This window comes from Prinia subflava, chromosome 18 (genome assembly GCF_021018805.1).
Source record: "Prinia subflava isolate CZ2003 ecotype Zambia chromosome 18, Cam_Psub_1.2, whole genome shotgun sequence".
NCBI lineage: Eukaryota > Metazoa > Chordata > Aves > Passeriformes > Cisticolidae > Prinia > Prinia subflava.
This window is the reverse complement of record NC_086264.1, coordinates 13,850,361-13,869,491: the sequence shown is the minus strand read 5'-3', so window position 1 is coordinate 13,869,491 and position 19,131 is coordinate 13,850,361. Positions and strand designations below refer to the sequence as shown.

General features: G+C 44.2%; 2 protein-coding genes across 8 annotated transcripts in view; both read left to right on the top strand.

Moving 5' to 3' along the window:
- Nucleotides 1-7,426, top strand: part of MAPK10 (mitogen-activated protein kinase 10) — a 68,370-nt gene extending 60,944 nt beyond the window's left edge. For 3 of the 4 annotated variants that reach the window (XM_063415029.1, XM_063415028.1, XM_063415030.1), the window contains exon 15: nt 174-7,426. In XM_063415029.1, coding sequence (XP_063271099.1) covers nt 174-316 — 143 coding nt within the window. In that variant the 3' untranslated portion in view covers nt 317-7,426. Of the gene's footprint in view, nt 1-168 lie in introns of all 4 variants that reach the window. The other variant, XM_063415031.1, reaches the window with a different exon arrangement.
- Nucleotides 7,427-14,872: 7,446 nt separating this feature from the next.
- Nucleotides 14,873-19,131, top strand: part of PTPN13 (protein tyrosine phosphatase non-receptor type 13) — an 80,002-nt gene continuing 75,743 nt past the window's right edge. For 2 of the 4 annotated variants that reach the window (XM_063414978.1, XM_063414975.1), the window contains exon 1: nt 15,106-15,290. The gene's annotated coding sequence lies outside the window, so the exon portion shown is untranslated. Of the gene's footprint in view, nt 15,030-15,104; nt 15,295-19,131 lie in introns of those variants that run through there. The other 2 variants (XM_063414976.1, XM_063414977.1) reach the window with 2 other exon arrangements.

Genomic DNA, 19,131 nt, shown 5'->3' with positions numbered 1-19,131 from the left:
GACTGGTGGGGGCAGAGTTCCTGGTAAGATATTTGCTGTTATCCCGTGTCCCGCGTTTGCAGGGCCCGTTCTGTGCCGAGCTTTGCCGCAGCACGAGGCGCTCTGTGTGCCGGGCACACAACGCCCGCGGGGTTGCGGGTTTAATCACGCCGGGGTTCGTTTCCGTAGCACAGGTGCAGCAGTGAACAGCAGTGAGAGCCTCCCTCCATCCTCATCTGTCAACGACATCTCCTCCATGTCCACGGATCAAACCCTGGCGTCTGACACGGACAGCAGCCTGGAAGCCTCTGCGGGGCCCCTCGGGTGCTGCAGGTGACTAGCCGCCTGCCTGCGGAACCCGGCCTTCTTCAGAGGATGACGGAGCCCAGGAGGGGAGATGATGGGAGCTCAGAGATGGAAAGAGAGGAATAAAATACAGAGATTCAAGCGAAACAAACAAACAAACAAACAAACAAAAAATCTTTTCAGCCTGCTTCTCCTACAGAGTTATGTAACGCAGCTAAGCTCAAGTGTGTATTTAACTTATAGTTGCTCTGCTTTGGTCTTCTTCCAGTGATGCTTACCAGGGGGGGAAATGAAAAAAGGAAACTGAAAAAATCCTTTTTTTACCCCCCTCCCCACAAGATGTAAAATGAATGGCTGCAAAACCAGCAAGCTGCAGCAGTCCTTTTCACGCTGGCATGACAAGGTGTGCAGTGGCCACGCTCCGCGTTCGGGTGTGCCTGCCCTGCCCAGCTCTGCCCGCTGCCCAGCGAGGCAGCCGGGGTCTGTGCATCCTCCTCACACACAAACTGCTCAAACACACACACAGGGGCCAAGAGAGCCCTGGCAGGGCAGGCAGCTGTGCCTGCACAGGCACTCACAGCCACCCATGGCCCAGCCCAGGCAAACTGCTCAGCAACAGGTGGGATCTTCCACGTTCTGTCTGTTTGCTCATTGGTGAGGTTGCACACACTGTGTGAGGACCCGTGGAAGTGTAAATAACCACACAGAGCTGTGGCTCCCTCAGACACTTGAAGATGTAGCACCAAATTTCTGCTGAGAGTTGTATATATATTTTGAAATAATAACCAGTTTTATTGAAAGAAGAAGCCGCCGAGCTTCATAGAAAAATGCTAGTTTGTGAATGTTAAAACTTGTTCTGATTTTTCGAGCAGATATGCCAAGATAAGACTGGGTTAGAAGGAAGCACATGTATCTTTGCAAGCTACAGGGATCAAGAATGAAGGGGCTTTCTGCATGTCTAAGCCCAGGAAGGTATCAGTAAGCAACGTTTTCTGTCAATGTTAAGTGAGTTATCACCTTAGGTCATAGATAGGCTCGCTGTTTTGAAGTACATGTATGTTTGTAAATTAGAGGGGATGACAGGGTTGGGGAACGAGCAGACTATGATCGAAAGGATATGCACCACCTCGTTTTTATTTTATGTCTAGATCTTTATTAGGTTAGCTAGAGAAAGGATATTTGCAGCCCACTCCCTGTCAGTGTGTGTTTGCAGTTTAGAGGTGTTTTCCCATTTTACCATTCCCTTGCAGGCCCTTCTGCTGCTCAGAGAACAGGCATTCTGTTCCTTTCCTCATGACAAACCATTGGACTCCCCAGGAGGTTTCAGCATCTTGTTGCACAGAAAAGAAGCACAGAGTGCATGGGTCTAGTTTCCCTCCATTCTGACATCCAGGGTTCTCTCTCAGCTCACGTGGGGCGCAGCCAGGGGTCTTGGGCAGCCTGGACAAGTTCTGAAGAACCCAACAGTGACTGAATATCAAATTGAATTTGCCAGGTGATAAAGCAGAGGATTTCCCGTGGTGAGTAACAGCAAGTGGTTTTAGTAGAGAATGACAAAATGCCACACAGAATTTCAGAACAATCAAATATTTTTCCAGCCAAAACAGCAATTGGCATTTTCCACTGCAAGGTCATCATTATCTGAGTTGGAAATTAAGTAAAATCCAAGTCATCTGTCCTTTTACCAAAGTGTGCCATGTAAACTGAAATGAGCTAAATCCTACTCTGATGCTTTTCCAAATGCCAGAGAGAGAAACTGTTTAGGCTGTGTTAGTGGATATATTAAATTCATTAATTCCTTTGTATTCAAAACTCTACAAAAATAGGACTGTTCCATTGGGTGGCTTCCAAGCCTGCCATTCTGTGCTAGGAGAAGAAAAAATTAGTATCAAGTCAGATTTTGTTCAAAGGGAAGAAAGGGAAGAAAAAAACCTACTCTCCAGGATGGGGAGGAAGGAAGATAAAAATTAAGAGGATATAAAATAAAATCAGACTTGCTAAGTCTGAGCTGTATCAGAATTGCTCTAGGAAATGGGGGTCTTTCCCTGGTTATATTTTTGGTAGGTTTTTATCAATTTTTTTAGTAATAAAATTAGGTTGTTAGTGTTCTAAAAACTCAGAGCAGTAATTTCAAAAGCAATAATTTACTACTGCTAAATATATTTAGCAATATTCTCTCTTAAGCCATGAAACATCAGGTCACTGTTGAGTGACATAACTCTTACTCCAAAGCCAATGATCATAAAAGTATCAATAGGTTAACAGCAAAGTTTTGTAGGTATGTAGGCAATAACACCAAGGGTGACTTCCTAGCAATAATGAAATGTATCACCTCCAGATTTAATTCACCATAGATACATATTAATAATATTCAGGTAACTAGTATCTACTTTACATTCCTTAGTGTGCACCATTTGGGTGTTAGTTAAACCTAAACTGAGTCTCGTTGAGGCAAAACTGCAGAAGTATCACCAGTGCAGCTGTAGAAACTCGGATGATGGCAGTTCATTGCCAGGGATGTTGTGGAGCTGTGGCATAACAAACAGCCATTTGCACTAGATGAGACTTGCAGCCCTCCGTGTGCGATCTCTTGAAGGCAAATCCGTGTCCCATGGGATAACCCAGCCCTGCCTGGGCCGTGGGTGCAGGGTGGAGAGGCAGAGGAGGGGTCCCTAGGGCGGTGCTGAGTGGCCCCACAGCACAGGAGCTACACAATCAGCTTTGTTCCCTGACTCTGCTGAGCACCAGTGCTTGTTTAACACCTCGTGGAGACTGCAGGATGCTTACAGAAACTGGACTGGCGTGTGCTTTTGTCCTTTGCTCAGCAGTGAGCGACAGCAGCATGTGCTTAAGTGCCTTGCTGAAACGGGGCCTGAAGGAATTAGTGCATCTCTTTTTGTCCTCAGATTAGTCTCCTTCATGGGAAGCTCTGCCTGGGGGAGGAGACTTGGAGCTGTCCACATTGGACTCTAGAAAAAAAAGCCATCAATGAAGAAAAGCATTAGTTCTTTACAATTCTGGTCCTAGTGTGTCCAAACTGAAGCAGTGACCATCAGGCAGGAGTAGCATCCTTTGTTTTGCTTTGTGGCAGGAATTCGGTGCTGTCAGCTGATACCTGACAATAACACATGGACTCTTGAATACAGGATCGTAGTGGTGATGTTCTGAGGCTGTTCTAAGGGAAACCACTTCTGTTTTCTGATTCTAGAAGTTTTGATACCGCCCTCTTAAAATCTCTTCCCATTTATTCCAAAATTTTGTTCTGCTTGATAGTGATAGAGCTTTTCTTAATTTTACCATTGATCTTTTAAACCTCCTTCTGCTTAACATGTTACTAAATACAGTACTTTGGCAACATTTTTCACGGAATTCTCTGAGGTCTGCAGTTGTAAGCATTATTGCCACCGCTGCAGAAGGGAAGGAAATTGGGAAGCCAAAGATCTGTGGCAGATGTTCCAAGGCATTTAGGCACCAAGGGGCAATCAGAGAGGCTGTGCCAGAAGTGGCATAACCCACATCATCCTGAATGGCAGCTGGATACCTTGGCACTCCTGAAAATGCACCTGAGAGCCTCAATACCCAAGGAAATTCTGTCCCTCGTGGCTCACCTGAGTCATGCACCAGGCATCAGCAGGAGAATGGCAGCAGCAGTGTCTGCAGGGGCTGCTCAGAGCACCAGCTGCACTGAGGTGGTGGAGAGGAAAGCTGCTCAGAACATCCCTGCTGCTTTTTCAGATGGACAGCTTTGGGATAGTATGAGGGGAAAAAAAATACAGCAGTCAGAACAGCTCTTAAAAGACCCTCCCTCCATTTTCTTTCTCACTGCTGAGTTGAAATGAGGATGAGGCATTGATTTATTACAAGTTAATGCAAGGTTATGTATGTCTTCAATCCAAAATTTTTGGTAATTTTTGAAAAACAGTCTTCAGATACTGGCTGGGGAACTGCAAAGTATTTTGTGAGTTTTGACTATATTCCGTGACAATATATCTTCAGAGAGTTCAGATATTTGGGTTGATCACTGTGATTTATGCACATTGTATTGTGGTTGATGTTTGCCCCTCCTGTCTAGAATTCCATGGCACAAATAGATCCATGAATCATAGCAAGTTTGCATGACATAAAACAGACTTAAATTGGAGTGCAAGTATGGTAGTGTGTAAAAAAACCCACAAAAAACCCCACAAAAAGGCCCAAACAGCAAAGCCTGAAAGCCTGATGAGGTTTTCCAGGCCCTAATGCACTGGTGGTTTTCCTCTGGAAATCACCAGTTCTGCACAGCTTGGCCTCTGAAGGTTACACAGGACAGATGATCATCTCACTATGTCACTCTTCCAAATTTATAAGCAATTTGGTTCGTATATATTCCTTTATCTTCATATATATTGCTTTACTTCCTAATTCTGGGGTAGCAATACTGAAGAAATTAGACCTGTTGCAGTGCCTTTAGGGAATTTCCCAAAGTAGTACTACTTAACTGATTTAGATTGTATTCTAAATTTGTCAGTGAGCACCAGTGATTTCTTTTCCAACAATTTATTTTCTCATGAAAAACATGCTAGTAGTAACTTTTAGAACTGCCTGAGAGAGTCACTTCTAGAAAATCTCCCAAATATTTTATTAAAAAGTGGTTTTAATATGCTGGAATTATTGTAAAATGGAATTGGAATATTTTAATTCAAAGTAATTTCTAGTAACCAATGCTAGCTTATATTTATATTGCAAGCTTCACAGTAGTTCAAATGATCAAAAACTATTTTAGTTTCAGATCTATTTATTTCTATTCAGATCTGTTTATATTTCTTCCTTCATGCTTATTGAGAGTTTAAAATTTTGTGTGAATTCAAACATGCAAGAACACACAAACAAACAAAAAAGGCATTTTGCAATGGACTCTGTGCTTCCAGGGAGAGCAATATGAAAGGGAAACCTGCAGGGAACAATTAGTTTTCTTTTTAAAGTCTGAGCTAGTGGTTCAGTTTGTGTTTAGGCTTTTCTTTCTCTTTGCTGCTGTAGGTGTGTGTAGGGAAGAGAAGGGTGCACATATGGATTTTAGAACCTCTGCCCCATTTGTGCTTGATCCAAGTTCCCAGTGTGGATAAAGAGAGGGATTGTTACACAATAATCACACATCTTCAAGAATCTGATGGCCGTGCTTATTTGAACTTCCACCACTGTACAAAGGACACAGTTAACTAACTGCAAGCTCAAGGTGATCTTTTCACACACAAACACACACAAAAAAATCATTGTGCAGTAGGTCTGAATATCACATGAATATGTAATTGTCTTAATTAGTAAGATGCTGGGGGTATGCAGGGGAATGGTGAATGTGTCCTCTTCACCAATGAGCTGGAAACGACCTGTCCAGTGGAATTTAGTGGAATCTGCTCAGTGTATGAGGAACTTGCCAGTGGGGCCTGATTTCTCTTTCATTTTTGTACTTGGTCTGGGTTTTTTAATCAACTATTGGTTGCAAGAAGTGAAATGTTTAACTTAATGCATGTTCAGGCTCGTTGGCCTATGGCAAGTTTTAGTTTTAGAGGGTTTGATTCGACAAAAGAATGTTGAAAAACTTCAACTGAGGCTAATGGTGCCTTTTTACCTGAGAGGGAAAAGCTGAAAAGCACACATTGAAGGAAGACACAGTCAATTTGGGAAATAAATGAATCCTTACCATGCTTATCATTTCAGACAGGTCTCTTTTGCTAATTTTCACTGAACAGGGCCATTCTTGTCTTCTGGAAAGCAAGATATTTATAATGTAAATAGTTGTATGGATTTATTTTTTTCTTTCCTCTGTAACTAATATGTAATAATCCAACATGCTATTTCTGTTAAAACTTTTACAATAAGGCTGCTGTTTGCCTAAATATGGTTGACCTCTGACCTTCTCCTGAGTCAGTCATGTGCTGATACAGGAGGGTGCTGGAAGTTTCAGTGTACATATAGAATCATGTATATTTAGTAAATCGGGTAAGTGGGACTTATGGCCAGTATACATTAAGCCACAACAGTAACAAAGCTCCAGATCTTAACTAGAAAAAACAACTGTTCACCTTGCCATGTCCATCCTGTAATAAGATCTAAGTTGCACCTGCCTGTAGTTCTGCATGATCAGACTTCAAAGTATAACTAATAAGATCTGTAATGTATCAGTGTTGATAAACGTAGATGTAAACAAGAAAAAAAAAAACAGAAAAAAAAAAGAAAAAGAAAAAAAAAGAAAAGAAAAATTAAATAACTTGACCAACAGAAGAAAATCAACAACTGCAACAGCTCAGTATCAAGCCTGGAAGATGAGACATGTCTGATTTTGTTGCGCAGTTATAACTGAAAAGAACAACCGGTGTCAGTCAGCATAATTGGACTACAGTAAGACTTTTGTCAAAGAACCATTATTTTCCATCCTGTTTTGTTCTTACCCTGTTTACTTGGAGCATCTGTTGTTCCCTGTGTGTGGCACAGGGGGAGCAGGCCCTCAGTGATCAGTGTTCTATGGGTCAGTGTCGCATTAATGATTTCCAATTTCTGTTTGTTTAGCAATTACTGAGCCGAGATGGGACTCTCATGTTCTCCCATGTGTCAAAAGGAATCCTGTCAGAGCTTCCTCATGAGGACACTCTTCTCACTGCTGTCCTGACTCCTGTCAGCTGAGTGACTTTGCAGTGCTCCCAGGGAGGAGCACAGCGGGCAGGGGCAGTGCCGGGGGTCCCGCTGCGGGCGCGCTGTGCCTTGCGCTGTCACACACAGGGGGGCTCAAAGTCACTCAGGGACAGGACTCACTGAAACGTGGTGTGTACTCTATGCATGACGCCTATATTACACCTTCATGACCTTATAGTGGTAAAGCTGAGGATCTTTACAGATGTGGATTTGGACCATCTTTTTTGTTTTGGAGGAAAACTGTCCTTATCCCACAGACCACTCGCTCCTATCCAGAGCAGCTAAATGGAAGTTAAAGAGGTGCAGGGGCCTTCTCGGGACCGTGCCCACGGGTGAATTTCATGCTGTTTGAATGTGATCTTGCCAAAAAGCCTGTATGTCTAGCAGGGGAGACTGTGACTGTCCTATAAGGAGTGTTTGTGTTGTTTACTTTAAAACAAGCTTTGCTAATTAAAGTAGTGTATTCCGGAGTCTATTTGAATGGCATGAGGGGTATCAATGAAGAAGGTGGAAAGAATGCTCCTCCAGCTCTCCTGGTTTCTTGTTTCTTTTCCTTCGGCCCTTTCTAGGGGACACAGGTAAAGCAGTAAACACACGGACTCAGGATTACTCGATTCAGTGCTGCTTTGGGTGGGCTTCATTGAAGAAGCATCTACAGAAATGCAGAGATATCTTAAGACATATGAGACTCGGACATTTTGTCTTTGAGTAGCTTTGGAGTCTATTCCTCTGGCTGAGCGCCTAAAAATATTGGAGGGGGTGGGGGAAATGTTCTAACACGACTGCTCAGAATGAAGAAAATCTGCCAAGTAAAACCCAGTCCCTCTCCCCATTAAAAAATGTAAACCAAAATCAAGCCAACAATAACAAACCCAGAAGAAAAACAAAAAACCAATCCTGTACATAAAGGAAAACACTAATTTTTGGCAAAGTCCAGAACTCCCATGTTTTTTGTCCAAAAGGACAAAAGTAACCTCTTGAAGAACACTGCAGCACAATGCCATGGTGCTGGCTGCAGGGTGCTGGGCAGGTCTCAGCACAGTTGTACTCATCCATTTGAGCCTTCTGACCTTTTGTCACAAGCACAAGAGAGGCTAGTGGACACAACAAATTACAGCCTGCATTGCAAAAATAATTCATCTGCCAACATTGGCATGTGGTTCTGAAATAGATGAAGGATGTTTTGATTTCCCTTCTTGGCCGCAGCTATGAGCATGAACAAGTGACAGGATCACCAAGCCATCCATCGCTCTTAGTGTTGGATTTCTAAGCAGTTATCACACATGCAAATGCAGCAAAAACAAATACTACCACTGTGGTGAGACACTAAATCCAGCAGGACTGTGACTGTACATCAAGTTTGCACTGTGTTGCAACCAATTCACAGGAGAATCCAGCAACTGGGGAGGGGAAAACAAATTTAAAAATCAGAATGTGCAGTGTTGCTGAAGGAAGACAACCAGCTTGGGTGCCGCAGGTTCTGCTCTGTGTTAGCCCAGATCCCTCATCCCGGGTTTAGTTGTGCTCGTCTTGCTCCCCTGGATGCGGCACTGCAGAGCTGCAGCAGCAGAGCAGCCCTGGAGATTCTCTTCCCTCGGCTGGTGAGACGCAGGCACAGCTCCCTTCAGCGAGGACACGCTGCAGGTGAACAGTGACACCTAAAGGCACAAATGTGCTCAAGGCTCCGGCAAGGGCAAACTTCGGTGAGCTCTTCAGCCTATAAATCCTCTGCTTGTTGGATTTCTTCCCCAGCCAGACGAACCCTGGACAGTTCATCGAGAACCTAATGGTCTGGAGCTTTTCTTGATGCTCCAGATTTAGGAGCAATGCAGAATTCTACTTTTTCAGTAAGTTTTTGTTATTTTTTCTTCCCTTTCCAATAATTTTTCTGTATGGCTGGGTGTAAAGGGCTCCCTGTAGCACAGGAGATAATAAGGAAGATGGTCAAGTGAGCAGAAGAGAGTGAGGGGTAGAAGAGAGTGGAGCTAAACCAGTTAGGGGTGTGGGTAGGTTTAGCCACCCTCAGTCTCTTCAAAACTGTCTGGAGTCCTGAAAGTAAGAGGCCAAAAAGAATTCAGACAATTATCTTTTATGCATTTTTAACTCTCTGGTCTGTGACCAACTAGAAATTCCATAGCACAAACTTCTTCCAACAGAGCATGCAAAGCTACATCCAAATAGACAAGTTAGCATATTGCTCTTCCCTTTAGACAGCTCAGCATCAGACAGCAGGACAGCTGGACAACACTACCAGTTTGGGAAATCCTTTGCATCGAGTTCTTTTCAAATCTATGCTCTATTTGTTTGTACACACTAAATTTGCTTGCAAATGTAGCCTGAAATGCTCCTTGTGTGCAATGCCCTGTAATTTCTAAACATGCTGAGTAAAGATTTTATTCAAAAGTGTGGACTAGTGGTTCCACCATAAGGAAGTATTTTACAAAGAAGCCCTTTGAAATTTAAATGAGATAGTCTTCTACTGAACAATCTCCACAGTTGCAGGGAGAAAAGGGCTCGTTTTAAATTAAAAAAAAAAAATACAGGACTCACCATGGAAGTAGTAAAGTGAAAATAGATTATTAACTACTGCTATATGTAGCCAGAGGAAAACCTTCCAGAAGAGCAAGAGTCCGATTCCTTCTGACTCCCAGCTCTTCTGGAAGAAGAGTGTGGGACTGGGAGTCAAAGCTTTACACAAAGTCAGTACTTTGCACCAAGTTTCCTACATAACCCTGAACATATCAAGCAGTGCCTCAGCTTCTCCTTCTTTGAAATGCAGATAATTTTACCCTTCCATGTGTTGGGAGATTTAGCAAATCCCATAGAGCCACCTGCTTTGAAAGCTTTAAAAGGCAGGAGTTACAGATGCCAAAATATTGTCAGGCATACATAAAAATATATAATTAGGATTATAAAGGCAGAGTTGAAAGTTAAGCTATTCATTAACACTTCACCCCAATTGTGAAGTGTTTCCTTCACAGGGATTAAACGATGACCTGTCTCTGAGAAGCCAGAAACTTTTCCAAGGGCGTGTTTCTGTTACAAATTGTTTCCTGTCTCTGCTTGCTCTAAAAGTAATTTATGGCCAGGGGATACTAAAGAAATTTCTCTTTGGGGCTAATAACGTTCATAAAACCTGTTTATGGTTCAAGCTGTGGAAATACATAGTACAAAAGCAGCATGAGGAGGACTGTCCATCACACTGCTCCATCTGCTTCACACTTCAAAAATGCTTTCCAGTTAATAAAGCAGTAAAGCACTACTGAGAGAAGCAGTGTCAGCTGCATGGAAGTTGGAAAGAACAGTCCAAAAATTATTACATAATTATATTCACCCATATAATTTTTTAATCACCAAAGTGTGAAACTTTCACAAGGCATTCACATGCAGTTCTCACAGAAGTCCCTAGAGTGGCTGGGCTGGGTGTCAGTGGAGATGGGATTCACCAGAATGAAGGGAAGCCACTCACTCCGTGGGAGGAGTTCCCTTCTTCAAAAGTAAATATCTCTTTCTTTTTAAAAGACATTTGATTAAAAATCCATGGGAGCAAAGGGAATTGATAATGAATTGCAAAAAACCCAGTAAAATTACCACAAAATCTTGGTGTTAATAAGCAATTAAGAAAGGTAAAATCCTGAAAAAATGCTTACACAAATGCAAAAGCATATACTTATTATCACTTATTATTGCAATAAAATTAAAAGCAATCCACTTCAGTGAGTGCAGCTGTAAAAGATTAACTTCTAGGGTGGAACTTGGTCTTTTCAGTATGACAAAAGAGTTTTTTACCTAGTCAAACCAAACTTATCATTAGGTACCCCAGCACATGACTTTTAAAAGCACAGTTTTAAAAAAGTAACATTAAAGAAGTATATTAAAATAATCCTTATTATTACATAAGACATAAGACAGCTTTTTGGTCAAATTAGTTCACAGCTTTTTATGGCAAATGTGAATAGAAATGTAAATTACTACGGTTTATAGAGTAAGTAGGTTTCATAGTAATTGTCACCTACAGCCAGATTATGGTCACTGTAACTTCAATGTAAAACTGGACTAATTCCACAGATTTCAACATAATTACTCTGGAATAATTCTGGTGGAACTCCTGTGGAGAATGATACCCTTAAGTGATCTACAGACAGGCAGAAGAGATTTTTATGAGTATGAAAATAAATTCAAGCACCATTACAGTGAGTACAGTATTTCTATGTCATTAGATATATTTTCTTCTTTTCTCCTGACTCTTTGATAGCTGCTTTAGTAGTTTATACAGGGATTCTACTTCTTTAATTCTGTGTTTTTCTTGCTGTGTTCTCCTGGAGTCTTATCTTCAAACCTTTTCTTTCTGGTTTTCCAAAGCATTTAATGACTCAACAAACACATTTGCATCAGTGTATCTTATTATTATAGTAGCCTGAGGAATTTCAACAGCTTGGGAAGGTTAATGAAGCAGTGCACACGCTGTAAATGCTGGAAGTGCGTGCTGGATTGTGTCCCTGCAGACATCCACCCACCAAAACTGTCACTGTGCAACCTTGGCTGCATGAAACCAAACCCAAAATGATGGGTGACCCCCAAAGGACAGAGTTCACCTCTGGAAGAGCAGCTTCTCTTTGAGCTGTGAGTACTGAGCATCACGGGCGGATGTAAAGCTGCTGTTTGTACGAGGCAGCTCCTCCTCTCCTCGAGGGGACCGTGAAGCTCTCAGCAGGAGTTGTGCTGTCACACAGGATGTGCAACAGGAGGAGGCCGAGCTGCACTGCAGCAAGAGGAACCAACACACTGAAGACAAACACAGTTCTTGTAGATGCTGGAGAGCTACAACAAAAGAACAGTCAAAATCCTCAATGCCTGGCCTTTGCAATTTGGTCAGCAGAGAGTCATCAATTAGAGAATTATAGAAATTACAGAAACACTACAATTTTGGGGGGGAAAAAAAAATCTTTTTTCTCTGTGCCCCCGTGTCCCCCTGGCAACTTGTCTAGACTTTGGTCTGTCTCTCCACACAATCTAGCTACTGTTGATGTGAGAGCCTTTTCTTCCAAACAGGCTGCAGTCTGGGACAGCCTTTGTGTATTTCTCAGCCTTGGTGACCCTTCATCTCATTTCAAATCTCAAATGAAAACAAGTCCTTTTCTCCTACTCTCCCCATACATTAAAAAGTCTCTCTTCCGCTGCTGTGATTTAACTCTTCACTGTAATATTCCTAAACAAAACCTTCATTAAGATAGACTCCAAAATTAAATGCAGAAAGGACCTGTTTGAACAAGTGGTTTCTGTCTAGGCAAGTTGTTCTCTACTGTATATTTACTACTACTTCAGCCAGTCTGGTTTTAAGTATCTAGAGCTAATTAGCTCCTGTAAATTAGATTTGCTTGAAGATTATCCTCAAGAGCTGTAAGTCTTGATGTAAGAACTACTTTCCTAGTAATTTTGGTTTTTTACAAGGTACCAATACTCCCAAATGTATCTCAGGCCTCTTTTCTGCAACTGTACTGATACAGGGTCAACAAGAGCACTACAGACTTCACTGGCATTGGCCTACAAATGGATTTCATTGCAGATGGGGACTGAAAATACTTCCTCCCACTGGCACTGAGCCTCATTAAATGTTTGTAGGCAGTGTTTTCCCTATCCCTTGGGTTGTCATTTGGCCAAAGAACATAAAATGGCCAGTAGTTCTAAAGGGATCTGGGAATCAAGCTGCCAAGGTTCAGATACCACTTGTTCTGTAGTTTTTGGAAATAAGGCCCCCATTTGTGCACCAAATCTGGGAAACACCCAGAATTAATTCTCACTTTTGAAAATCCCATACAGTCACTGTAGTGTCTTAATATTTCCCAGAGATTTAATCTTTATTGTAGCTATTTCCCTTTGCTGCTTCTTTCTGAGCCACTCATGTAATTTTCTTAGGATCTTTTAGATAATATAAGGACAACACCTAACACAGACAAACAGAAGGTTCTTTGTGGGCCAAGGGTGTGAATTACTGTATAGATACACCTCTGTTGGGCTTTTTTCTTTTTTTATGGTTTTCCTTAGTCACACAGTGTGAATTGTCAGACTTAGTCTCTCTCTAAACCTTTCCATACACACTGCAGCAGGCCACACGGTGTTTGTTCTCAGGTGCCCCCACTCTTGACCTTAAGGAGGTTCTGTCCAGTTTCTGTACAGGCTTTGTCCTAATACACAGTCAAGGTGAGATAATATAAATTGGCTTCTTTTTTTTTTTCTTTTCTTTTTTTTTTTTTTTTAAGCAAAGTTTCACTACATTAAACATAAGCTACTAGTAAATGATGTGAGATTTTGATGGTGGAGTAATTGGAAGACATTTATTTGCCAGACAATCTCTTCAGAGGAAAATTTAATGTTTGCAGCTCTGGTTAGCATGGAAACTTTCTCTGAACACCTAAGGAAAAAACCACAGTCAGGAATCTCTGAAGTGCTGGCACGTTAATCTTTGCAGTAAATGTGTTGTGTTCACAACAATCCAGAATCAGAAGCACTGCACTGACACAAACCATTTCATTTTTCCACAGCGGAGGCATCCCAAGGCATCAGTCTCTGAGCACAACATGCTGTGCCTTCCTTTTAGTCAGTGATGTAAGAAGTTTCTCAAGTTATGGCAATGTTTTCCATGTATTTGCATCCCTGCAAAATGCACAGTAGGCAAAGATGGTAATTATATTTTTCATTGATCCTAAGCTCCAAATTTCCTTGTTGAAGGCGTTTAATTAAAAATATAATCAAATAGTCTAATGTGATAATTGTCAAGGCATTCACATACATTTACAAGGCCAAGGAAAATGCTGTCCCAAACAGATGCTCATCAGGAGAATGAAGAACAAAGAACTAAATCTTCTTTTGAGGAAAGTAAATTACACTCAAATTTACAGTCTTTTAAGACAGGTGACTCTCTGAGGAGGAGATTTCTATATTCAGAGGCATATTCTAGTACAGTTACACAGTATTGCCTGGTTATGTAGGTTGGGTTTTAGCACATCCCCAAGTCCCACTTCTCTCATTTTCTTTCCTTGAATTAATAATGCATCTTTGCAAAAAATCTTATTCCTGCAAAGAATTCTTTCTGAGGCCTATCTTCAAATACAGTGAAGACAGAATATACAGTGGCATGGGTAAGGGCCATGAATTGATCTGAAGTGTGGAAGCAGAGATTTAGGATAAAATCAATTACAGATCATTAACACCTATAAAAAATTCTCTTTCAGTGAAACAGTGACCTGTAGAAAGAGGAGGTACGATAGAATGTAGAAATGTACAGGGACCAAAATGAGCTCCTGTTGGAAATGTGGATACCAATACAGTCAGTTCACCTTGAAATGTAAGTAGATTGTTATCAACCTAAAGAACTTGTATTACAAGAAAACGATATTTAAATGACATAACTAACAATCTCTCAATAGTGCTAATTAAAAAAAATAGTGCTAATTAAAAAAAAAGGGCAGCGAACCCCCCCACACACACACTTTTCGCCTCGTCAAGCGAAGCTTTCCCTCACCAAAGTTTGTCTGACAGCTATGAACAATCGGCCGTGTTTGAAAGCTTTGCCATTAAGGTTTTTATTCAAGTTTGTGGAACAAGACTTCCAGCTGAAGAACCAAGGTCTGGACGCAGCCAGATCATCCCTGAGGAAAAACAAACAAAAAAAAAGAGGAAACAAAATCCCAAACCCGCCTTTGGGGCCAAGAAGAGGGCTGGAGCTCTCCTCAGGAGAGCCAACTCGCGAGCCAGTGCTCGGCCCCTGAGGGCGGGAAGGGGCCGCGGCCGGGGCCGGTCGGGGCGCGGAGGGAGCGGGCGGGGCCGGGCGTGTGTCGGCATCTTCCCCGCCGCGCCGGGGGCGGGAGGGAGAGACCGAGACAGAGAGGAGAAGGGAGAGAGAGACAGGGAGAGAGACAGGGAGGGAGGGAGCGAGGAAGGCGCGGCGGTCGGGGGCGGTGGGCGGTGCCGCCTCCCCGCGCTGCTGCGGCCCTGAGGGGCAGCGACGGGCGGCGGAGCGCAGCGGGCAGCGGGAGCGCCGGGCCGGCGGGGCCGGGCGGCCGCACTGCGGACCGCAGGTACCGGGGCACTGCCAGGGGCGGCGGCGGGCCGGCCGTGCAAGCGGGAGGGAATGCGGAGGGAAGGAGGGAGGGACGGGGGGAGCCGCGGGGCGGGGAGCGCCGCCGCTCCCGCCCTCTCCGCGCCAGGTCTGGCGGCCGGCGGGAGGAGATGCCGCTCCGCGCTCCCTGCGCAGCCCTGCGCGGCCGCCCCGGGCGAAGCTCCGCGCCGCTCGGCTCCATCGCCGCCCTGGGAGTGCGGACGGCGGCTCTAGAGAGGCGGTAGGTGCGCGGCTCCCGCTCCGAGCTGGGCAGCGGTCCCGGCTGGGCCTCCGCCGAGCGGGGCTCTGCCGGAGGGATGAGGGCTCTTCCAGAGGAATGGGGGCTCTCCCTGAGGGCTGGGGACTCTCCCTGAGGGCTGGGGACTCTCCCTGAGGGCTGGGGACTCTCCCTGAGGGCTGGGGACTCTCCCTGAGGGCTGGGGACTCCGCCGGGCGGCTGAGGGCTCTCCCGGGGCGCTGAGGGCTCTCCCGGGCGGCTGAGGGCTCTCCCGGGGCGCTGAGGGCTCTCCCGGGCGGCTGAGGGCTCTCCCCGGGGGGATGAGGGCTCTCCCGGGGCGCTGAGGGCTCTCCCGGGGGGATGAGGGCTCTCCCGGGGGGGATGAGGGCTCTCCCGGGGGGGATGAGGGCTCTCCCGGGGGGGATGAGGGCTCTCCCGGGGGGATGAGGGCTCTCCCGGGCGGCTGAGGGCTCTCCCGGGGGATGGCCCCGGTGGGTTTGTGAGCGCCTGGTTTCGCTCCGCGGGCCGGGGCGGGGCGCGGGGCGCTGAGGAAAGGCCGCATGCGGCGGCCGGGGGTGTTGGTGCTCCCAGCGGGACTTCAGCCCGGCAGCAGCGGGACACGCTCTGCCGGTCGAGAAGAGCTTGGGTTTGCCTGCGCCAGCCGAACAAAGCAGCCCCCGCAGCCCTCGGACTTGTTAACTGAGAGGAAACTTTTTCCTCATTAACGTTTTTGGAGGAACAGAAATGAAGGATAAATCTGTTGGCCGGTGATGAGAAATAGCGTAGGTTTCATTGGCTTTTTATCTCCTAGCAATCGACACCTCCGCAGACCGCAGGATAATCTCTCTCATATTCTAGATTGTGTCATTCTCTTTAAATTGCATGTTTAAAACAACAAAGGCAGTGACTTCATAGGGAACCGCCAGGAGCTGTTCCATACCCCTCCTGTTTATTGGGGAAACATTTGGGAACCGGTTTGGTTTTGTAGGTAGGATCAGAAGTAAATGTAGGACATGGAAACTGTAAGGTTGGTTGCAGGTAATCAGTGTCTAGCCATCTTATTAAGGTGTGAGTTTTGGAGAAGGGAATATGAAAGTCTTTGCATGTGGAACTAGCTGGGGCAGTAACCATGATCAGTTCCTGAAACCTTTTCAGGGAAGAGGATGTGTTTTGGGAAACTGCAGCGAAACTGGGTCAGAAGACACAGGCATTTTCCTGAGGGTTGAACCTCATGTGAGAAAGCTGTGAGGTGTCATGACTCCCAGGTCGTTGGTTTGAGCTCAGCCTGGGGACACGATGACATTAGTACCCAGTCCGGAGCAGGACTGCTGTCGGTGTTCACATTCAGCATCAGGCCTCTGACTGAACGTCGCCCGTCAAGTCTGTCCTCGGGTGGCCAGAAATAGGTTCTGAAGACATTTCTGCAAGAGTTAGACTCGGCCACGATAGAGCTACAAGTGAGAAAACAAACTCCTCAGGTCTTGTGCAAGAAGTACTGATGAGGAAAGAGCAAATCCAATCAGAGGATCCTTTGGTAGTGCAGTTACAACAGAATATGCCTCTACTCCTAGTGCTATCAGTTGGACATATCTGTTCAGCTTTCACAGGCAGCAGCCGTGTTTCACTTGGAGTGCCTTGTCTTTATCTGCCAACGAGCATGTCTGTTCCAAGAGCAGTTCGAGAATTTAAGGAAAAAAGAGAATGACAGCAAGAGAGAGAAAATATACAGTCTAACTTCTAAAGATACTTTATTACTCACTTTTAACCCAACAACCCTGTTTGGAAAGGCACATAATGTGTTTCTTCCATAATGGGACTTCTTATTTTTTTCTTTTGCTGTGCCTGATAAAAAAAAAAGGAACCTTATTTAGATTACGATTTTTATATTGATTTTTTCCTAATCAGAGTGGGTTTTTTGGTTTTTTTTAAGTTGAAGTGGCAGTAAAAGTAAACACTTTCGAATATACCAAATGTGAAAGGGGACAGGCTATGTCACAGGGTGTTGTTTTAACAGCTTAATTTAAAAAAAACCAAAACTCCTAATTCCAAGAGTGTTGTTGAGTGGGATTGAAGGCTGTGAGAAGCACAGGCTCAAGGACATCTGAGTGGATGGAAGAGCAAGGAGGTGTCTGTGAGAAGAATGGACAGAATGTTGAAGCGTGAGTGAGTACACTGCATTGTATTTGCACAGGATAACAGAGCCTGGTGAAGGGATGTGACCCAGTAGTCTATTTATAGCCTGACAGGCCTTTGAAAGTAAAAATGGGCTGAGTGGATGAGTGGTAAATAACCACTGTGACTGGTCATCACAGCTGTGATAACCCTGTGCAGCAACCCTGTGTGAACACTGTCATTGCAGTGCCTTGAAGGGAAGCAGCGAAGTAGCCTAGGAAAGGGAGGAGATTGCATTCCTGAGAGTGGGAAGCAACCAGGGCACAAATGTTACCTGTTCTGGTGGCAGGAAATTGTGTCTTTGCTGTTTTTTCCTTTATGGGGGGATTTTTTTCAGCCACGTGGTTTGTACAGACTGACTGTCACAGAGAAGGTCTGAAAGTAAAAATGCAGTCTCTTAGCTGTTCACTTTTTAAAGAGCACAGCAGGGCAAATATTCTTATTTTTACATATGGAACAGAAATTATTTGACACATAGCTATTTTTCTCCCAACCAAATGCAGGTATGAACAATAATAATTAGTGGTTGTATGGTACAATAAATCTTCAAAGTGCCTTCAAATCTTAATCAGCACACCTTAATAGCATGCTATTCCTGCAAGAGAGGTAAGTAATTAGATAAAATGAGACTGGGCAGACTCTTAAATGGAGTTGATTGTTGAAGTGCCTGTCAGTTTCAAAAGCTGCTCTTTATCACTGAGGTCTCTGAATGCTGCAGTACTTAAATGGCTTCAGATATTTTTATGTGTTGGAATACAGGACATTATGGCCCAGAGGACCTCGTGAATATTGACATTCTCTTGTTCAAAGTTCTTCACTGTGAAGGAGACCTTGCACTCAAGAGCCTCTGTAGTGGTTGTTCCAGGGCACCTGTGAAGACTTATTAACTGAACAAGAGTAAGGTCAGCTCTTCAAGGGGAATGATTTTCTTCAGAAGAGCTTTCCAGTGTGCTTGCGTGACAAGCCTAGAACCTTAATTCCACCCATGGTAAAACTCAAAGTGATTTGCCAGTAGTTTGTTAAACCTAAAAACATTAAGTATTGCTGCATTTTTGGAAGGAGTGTTTGTTATCAGCTCAACAGTCTATCACTTTTTTTTCCCTCTGCTTACAGAAAAAATTGACTGGAATTTTACTGTTTCAAAGTGAGCTAGTCAGTGAGACTAAAAGATTGAGAAGCAAGTCTTGGTGTAGGGTGTCATGGTGCAGAAAATATTTGTAAGCAGTTGCCCCAAGCTGTTGCTTACCACGGGACAAGCGTGGATGGAAAGCTGTGAATACCAGGGTAAGTTAATGTTGTATGTCGCCAGTTAACTATTAATGAAATCTGTGCATCTGTAAAGAAGGGTGGAACTTCTGAAAGAAGTGTTTCCCAGCCCCACCTCCTCCTGAAGTCGAGAAGGGAGCCGGCATTTACAGATGGGAAGGGCACAAGGTGACTCTTTGGTGCCGTTTTTATTTCATTGGGCTTCTCCTGTGCCACTTAAATACCTGGTGAGGAACCAGGCACATTCTTTGTGCATCATTATCTATTCAAATGCTTTCATAGAAGGCAATTAATTGAGTAGGTTGCTTTGGGACAATGATATGCCCTGTGAATTTGAAATCCATTTGGTTAGGATAGAGGTCTGTTCCAATTGTGACACTCTGTAGAAAGAACAGCAGACGTGGAA